The following is a 7,786-nucleotide window of genomic DNA, read 5'->3' on the forward strand; positions in this document are numbered from 1 at the left end:
CCCCCCCAGCCTCTCCAGCATTTGTTATTGGTTGACTTCTTGATGGCCATTCTTTCAGGCTTAAGATAGAATCTCAGCATTGTTTTAATTTGGATCTCTGGAATGACCAATGATGTTGAATATTTTTACATGTATTTACTTGCCATTTGTAATTTTTATCTGAGGAGTGTATTTTCATCTCAGATGCCTGCTTTTTTATTGGGTCTTTAAATTTTGGAGGCCTGATTTGTTTTTTTTTTGTTTGTTTGTTTGTTTTCTTTTTGGCAGAACCAAGGATTGAACTCAGGCCCTTACACTTGCCAGGCAAGTGTTTATTCTACTGAGCTATCACCCCGGCCCCCTGATTTGTTTTTTAATTCTCTATATTTTCTAGATAGGATTCCTTTGTCTGGTACAGTCTGCTATAATTTTTTCCCAATTCATGGTTTTTGGGTTTGTTGGTTTGTTTGTTTTGCTTTGTTGGTAGTTTCTTTTGACATGCAGAAACTTTCCAAAAAGAAAAGATCACAGTTGTTGATTCTTTAAAGTATTTCCTGTGCAATTTGATTTTTGTTCATAAACTCTCTCTGCCTACCCCTGTGTCTTTAAGATTTCTCCTTTCTCTTCAAGAAAATTCAATGTTTCAGTTTTAATATTTAAATATTTGATCCATTTTTGACTGTAGTTTTGTTCAGGGTGATAGGTATAGGTCTGTTTTTAGCGCTCACATGTAGAAAGCCAGTTTTTCCATCACCATTTGTTAAAGGGGCTATCTTTCTTCCAATGGCCGTGTTTACCCCCTTTGTCAAAGATAAGTTGACTGAGTGTGTTTGTAGTTGTGTATGCATCTTCTAATCTGTTCCATTGATCTTCAGGTCTATTTTTTTCTTTTTTTGCCAGTACCATGCTGATTTTATCATAATAGCTTTATAGTATAATTTCAGTTCAGGGATTGTGATGTTCCCTGACTTTCCTTTGTTGCCTAGGATTGTTTTTACTATTCTAGTGTCTGCTAGTTCCACGTGAATTTTAGGAATGATTTTTCTAGATGTGTGAAGCATATTAATGTTATTTTTATTGGTATTACTTAGAATGTATATAACAATTTTGGGAGTATGGCCATTTTCACAATGTTGATTCTTCCTATCCAGGAGCAAGGAATATCTTCCCATTTTCTGAAATCCTTGTTGTCTGATGTCCCACACTTTCATAACCATAAGTCCACCATTGCTTGTGCAAAGCAAGAATGAGGCCACTTAAGCTTTTCTATATATGTGTTAGCTTACTCTAAATCTTGTGTTGTATGGCTTAGCACACATGCAGTTTTTTAATTCTGGCATTGGTACAAGTAATCACACAGAAATTAATACCTCTAATTAGCTTAAAACACATCAAATTATTCCTGTATGCCCACTGGAATTCCCAGGGATGAGCAGTTGCAGTTTTATTTGCATCCTACTTTTGAGCCTATGAAAAAATACTTTGTTATCAGTGAATTAATTGTATACATATATGTACAGATTGTTCGAATTATTACACGGAGCCTTGAGTCTTATTACAGGACTATTACGTATTCTCTATCTAGCTTTATTTCCTATGTGTTCAGATTGCTCGTTGCCATCTGTTTGATTGTATTTTGCTCACCGCCATTTGGATTGACTTCCCTTCGTGGCAGTGGCACCACTGCAGGTCTCTCACTGCTACCTGCAAGGCCTGGGGATCTTCCTCAGTCCTCAGGCCCCACATAAGCGTCTGAGCACGTGCTTGCTCACATGGCTCCCCCTCCTCCCGTTCCTCTGTCTAGTTTTTGTCTCATCTGCAGCCTGCCCTTGAGCGTTGGAGCTCACCAGAGGCCCACACTTGCTTCTGGGTGCTGTTACTGGTTGCCTGTCTTGGCCCTTTGGACTGCTTTATGTCATTTCTGTCTGTTGTATAGACGCGTCTCTTCCCTCTTTTAGAAAGTTGCACTCTCACCGCACCAGTATGGCCAGACTTGCCAAGCGTGCCTGGCTCTTTGTGGCTCCTCACCAATCTTTCAGGGGCTGTTGATTCCTTTCTTCTTGGTCTATCTAACAAATGAGTAACATTTCTTCTTCCTTTTTTTCTTTTCTATGAAACACTTCTCCCTGATTCCATTGGGTCACCATTCAGTATGATGCCTAAACACTCAGTTTGCCTTCAACTTCTTTACCTCTATAGGTCTGTTTTGTCCCCCGGCCCCATAGATTATAATTACATGCAGCCTGATCTCTCGCTTTTGATAACTACCCCCATTCTCCGTGCTTTGCACATGCTGTCAGTCCATCCATTTATGTGTATATATATATAACGACAAAATTTTTTAAGTGCCCTACACGTAAACTCACATAAAATGTGTACTTACTTGTATATGAATGTATATTCATGTATTCTGTATGTGTGTGCATCAGTGTATATGTAAGAAAGCTTTTTTTGTTTGTTTCGGATTTTTTTATATTTTAGGGAAACATCTGCAGGGTGTTCAGGGTCTCACTACTGGATCGGACTCGTAGTGTTCCACCTGTTTACAGCCTCTTGAGAGCCAGGATAACAGGCGCGTGCCACCGTGCCCCTTCTCAATTGCTGTTTCAGCGCGCCCCTGCGGGGGCAGGCCAGCATGGTAGGCCTCAGGGGTCGAACCCCCGGCCCCTGCACCTGCTGGCAGGTGCTTTAGTCCACTGAGCTATTTGGGCAACCCAAGAAAGCTTTTTAAACCTCTGTTACATAATTATGACAACAAACTTTATTGTTACTTGACTTGACCTGCTCATCTCGTTTAGATAGCATAGTGCTTAGCCTAGTAAATGCATAAGCTTGATTGTGTTTTACTTGCTAATTTAATATATAAAAAACCTAAAATGTTCATATGAGGACTTTGTACATTTATCTGTTCTTTTGGTTCATTTTTTCTTAGAACCCTACAGCCGTTCTTTGAAGGATTATTACCCCGAGATAATCCAAGAAACACTCGGTTTGCCATCAACTTCTTTACCTCTATAGGTCTTGGAGGTTTAACGTAAGGATTGTTCTCAGAATTTTATTTTCAAATTACAAAATCATGGTAGCCTTTGAAGTCTCCTTTAACAGCGTATATTTTTAACTAGGGATGAATTGCGTGAGCATCTCAAAAACACACCGAAAATTATCGTGGCCCAGAAACCAGATATTGAACAAAGCAAATCCTCGCTGCGCTCTTCATCTTCAGAGTCCTCCTCGGATTCTGACTCTGCAGACTCCAACTCTGACAGCAGCGAGAGCAGTTCAGAGTCGTCCAGTGCGGACAGCGCCTCCTCGTCTTCCAGCAGCCGTAGCTCAGCCTCAGGTATGGGAACGCTGGCGGCCTAGCTTGCTCTTGTCTAACAGGCACTGTGCCTCTCTGGTGACACCTGTGATGAAGGGAGGAAACCATTTGATTGCTTCTTTACTTTCACGTTCAGTTGTTTCAGAGCCCCAGTTAATAATACGAGGTCACCTGTCACCCTTGGAGTCTGCCGTGTGTAACAGCATCTGCAGTGCTGAAATTACAGTTTGGAATCCTCTTCCCAGAAGTGATGATATTTCATTGGCAACTATTTTTTTGAGTGATGATTCAAATTCATGTTTGTGTTCTAGTTTATATGGCCTGTGCTGTTGCTATTTGGAAGAAATGTGTTTTTTTACTTTTTAATGAATCTGTTTTACAAACTGACATGTATCACACATTCAGTACGTACCTCATCAGCTGACTAAATTTCCATAAAGAACACACCCATATAGGTAGCTCCCAGGTCAGGCCAGTGTCCTAGAAATTCTCTTTTTTTGCTGTCCAACCTAATACCCTCTTTCCATCTGTGCAACAGCTGTCATCTTCATTTGTAACTTCATAGATTAGTTTTGATATTAGAATTATAGATTATTCCAAGTCTGACATTTCTTTTATCATGTTTGAGATTTAGCCCTGCTATTGTATTTATTATTCATTTATTCGCATTGCTGCAGAATTGTATGCTATATGAGTGCAGTATGTTACTCAGTGGACATTTAGCTTTACAAATAGTGTTCCCATGAGTACTCTACATACCTGCTGTTGGCTGTGTATCAGCATACAGATATAGGAATTGTACGTATCCTTCTGAGATAATGTACACACCAAACACAGTCTGAGTTAATCATGGTTCAGTCTATGAGTTTTCAACTTCATGATCATGCAAAAGTTGTATGAATTCTGTAGGATCTGTACTTCACGTTTAGCTTCCTGAATGCTAAGCTTACAGGCGTGCACCAGCATGGCTGGCTCAAATTCTGCATCTTGATCTTTTCCTGACTAGCAGTATGTGTTAATGGTCCTCTTGTGATGCCAGTCTGTAGACTGGCATACGTGTTCTAAGCACACTTACCTTAAGGTAGGCTGGTGACAGTGAACCATTTTGAGACAAGTGCTATCACAGAGTGCCAACACTACAGTTAAACCTCAGTACTGGGCTTTTACTTTAGAAAAAAACAGAGGGCCAGCAAGATAGCTGGATAGCTCAGCGGACTAAGTGCCTGCTTAGGCAAGCACAGGGACTGGGGTTCAATCCTTGGCACCACATGCTGCACCAGCCCTGCTCCCTCCCCAGGTGCGCTGAGCTGGCAACGGAGTCTGAGCATGGTGGCGCACGCCTGTAATCACAGTGCTGGGGAGGCTCAAAACAGGAGGATCACTACTAGTCCAAGCTGAGACCTTCCAATACAAAAAACAAAACAAAACAAAAAAACCCTCACACATTGACATCTTCTGTCTTAAAATAAAAATAACACGTGTGCCATAGGTTCTTCACCACAGAGCTAGGTTGAGCTCTGGTATTTGGTAATGTATTTCATGAGTTCTTCAATCTGTGATGGCTACATGCTCAATCACTATAAGTTGAACATCTGTGTCTGTGTCTGTCTGTCCCCATACACACATTTCCTTCAGGTGTGTATCCACAAATAGAATCCCTGTTGTAAAGTGTGCCTATGTTTGGTTTTAGTTATGACTGCTGGTTTTCTGAGTAGCGGCTTTTCATTTCAGCCACTCTGGTGTGTATGTGATGGTATTGCATTGTAGTTTCAGTTTGTGTTTCCACGATCACTAATGAAGTTGACCATTACTTCATTTATTGTTGGCCGTTTGGGTATACTTTTCTTAGTGCTATTGTTAAGTAGCTCCTTGAATAGCTTGCCTTTTTTTAAGTTATCCATTGAATTTTAGGATTTATTTCAGTATTCTCTATATAGGTACATAGTTGTAGATATATAACATTTTTAAACTACACATGCATATTACATAGATACAAGTTCAGTTCTCATCTCTCCAGCCCTGGGAGGCTGCCAGAGCTTTGCTCTTTCTGTCTTTCTCTGCAGCAGCGCCCTGAATCAGCAGATGTTCCCAGGGAGAAAGTGGCTGTAGAGTGTAGAGTGTTACTTTCTCTGTTTCTGCCTTCTCTTGAGTTTTTGTCCCTTCTAATCCTCATTTTTCAAGTAAGTTCCCTGATGTGTTTATTTTTCAACTTCTTTTTTGTACTAATATTAGGCTTAGAGGAAATTTGCAAAAACTGTTTAGCGAATCCACATATCTCATTAGCTGCTCCTAATGTTAGCTTCTTACATAACATAGTTGGGTTTTCAGCTGAACTATGCAAATTAGTGTTGGGATGTTAACATTGGTAACTAAGCTACAGACCTTATTCATTAAAAGTAAAGAAGTTTGTAAATTTATCAGGAACCAACCAACTAATGTCTTTAGCCATTAATGTCTTTCAGGATTCTATGCGTAACTGCAGTCTCAGTCTTACGCAGCCCCCAGGCTTGTTGTGCTTAATGATTCAGACATTTTTGCAGTCCTGAGGTCACTTACGTTGTAGTTCCTCTAGGTAGGTATTTGTCTGGTGCTTTCTCATGATTAGAATAAGGGCAGGCAGTCTTCGGTAAGAATCCTATAGAAGGGTTGCGCACCCAAGCACATCCTGTCAAGGGGCTTATAATACTGGCGTGTTTTACTTTTGTGGCCTTAACCTTGATCCCTGCCTGGATCAAGGTGGTATAACCTGAATGTCTTCACAGAAGTGATTTTTATTCTTAAATACCTGTAGGGAAATAATTTAATACTATCCAACTCTCCCAGCTTTCACTCACCATTTTTTTTTTTTTTTAAAGACTAGGTCCCACTGTCCATTCAAGCTGGCCTTGAGTCACTGTGTAGCCCAGGCTAGCCTTGAACTCAAGGAAATCCTGCCTCAGTCTCCCATGTTCTGGGATTACAGGTGTGTGCCACCACACCCTGCTTGCTCACTAATTTTTGCAACCATCTTTGGATTTTATCAGTGGCACTGACTGCTGTGGCCTTTTCCTAATGATGATTTTTTATTGCTGATTATTTTCTTCTACTTTTAGTCACTTATTCTGTTAGAGTTACTTCTTTTCTCCCACTTATTTTTGTGAACCACATATTAGTATGGACTCATGCATGTTTATCTTATTCTGTGGAATTAAATTCAGCGCTATCATTTCCTTTATTCTAAGCATTTCACCGTCAGCAATGAAGAGTTCTTCACTCATTTTCTTTGGACCTATCCCCATCCTTCCCCTTAAACTTCCTTCCATGGAAGCATCACAGGTTTTTCTAGATCCTCAGTGCCTTTGAAGTGAGAATTTTACATTTTTGTTTCGTGTTTCTAGTTATTTTCAGCTGGAACACAGATCCTCACAATCTTCTTTATCCTCCTTGGAAGCAGAGGTGCTGTAGTTAAAGTAGTTTTTCAAAGTTTCCTACTAGTTCATTTTCTGAAAAGGTCTGTTTTCTTTGGATTACAGTATCTTGGTCTGAGTAAGGGCTTGTCTGCTTGTCTAAAATGCACATTCTATCTTGTTTTGCTTTGTTTTTTTATGCTGTATTTCAGAGAGGTAGCACTTTTCCCTGCAACCTAAATGGAAGGGCTTATAATTAATCTTCACACTCTTGTTCCTTACCTTGTTACATTTCAATGTTTTTTACCTACCATGTGGCGTCCAGAATTGTGGGCTCTTGCTGTCTTTATTATTAAAGTGAGATTCCATTTGTTTACAGGAATTTTTTTCTTATGTTAGTAAGAAATACATAAACACTGTTCATTTAACTCTTCCTTCTGCGGAGTTTATTTCATGGTATGTGTTCTGGGAACAGATGGCAGCGCAGCGTGAGCTGCCACAGCAAGGAGGCCTGCTGATTTAGGGTTAATTTGCTTTATCACCCAGTTTTACTAGGGGTTTGTTTTATTAGTAAAATATTAAATAACATAAAAGCAATACGAACTGCCCTCAAACTAGAAAACTGTAATGCAAACAGTAGAGGAGCTTGGATATTGTATGTATGTGACTGGCTTTGAGTGTCAGCAGAGCCCTGAGAATGGTGTGGGGAGGGTCAGAGTCGCCGCTTTAGCACACAGCCAGATGGCTTCTCTCAGGGAGCTGCAGCTCAGCCGAGCTGTCTGACAGGAAGCAGAGAGACAGGTCCTGCGTGGCAAGCAGCTAATTTACTGTAGACAAGAGTAGGCACTTGGCTGAAGAAATGAGAGGTAGTGGTGGTGGCAGGTTGAGATTTAGAGAGTCTGGGCAAGAATGGCAATGTTTTGCTATTGTCTTTCTTTCTGTATACATGGGAATTTTTGACAGAAATTTTACTAATCTCAGTAAATTCTATATACCCAAATTAATGTAAAATGAAATTTGTTTTATAGACTTAAAATAACGAGTTGTTTCACTGCATTTTATATTTGTATTGTGATTAAGCAGTAAAATTACATTGTTCCAG

General features: G+C 40.0%; 1 protein-coding gene across 1 annotated transcript in view; it reads left to right on the plus strand.

The window, feature by feature from the left end:
* Cwc22 (CWC22 spliceosome associated protein homolog) overlaps positions 1-3,342 on the plus strand; it is a 37,830-nt gene extending 34,488 nt beyond the window's left edge. The window contains exons 16-18 of the mRNA XM_023719176.1: positions 782-794; positions 2,912-3,013; positions 3,102-3,342. Coding sequence (XP_023574944.1) covers positions 782-794; positions 2,912-3,013; positions 3,102-3,342 — 356 coding nt within the window. The remainder of the gene's footprint in view (positions 1-781; positions 795-2,911; positions 3,014-3,101) is intronic.
* Positions 3,343-7,786: the final 4,444 nt, after the last annotated feature.

This window comes from Octodon degus, unplaced genomic scaffold, assembly GCF_000260255.1.
Source record: "Octodon degus isolate 3935 unplaced genomic scaffold, OctDeg1.0 scaffold00065, whole genome shotgun sequence".
NCBI lineage: Eukaryota > Metazoa > Chordata > Mammalia > Rodentia > Octodontidae > Octodon > Octodon degus.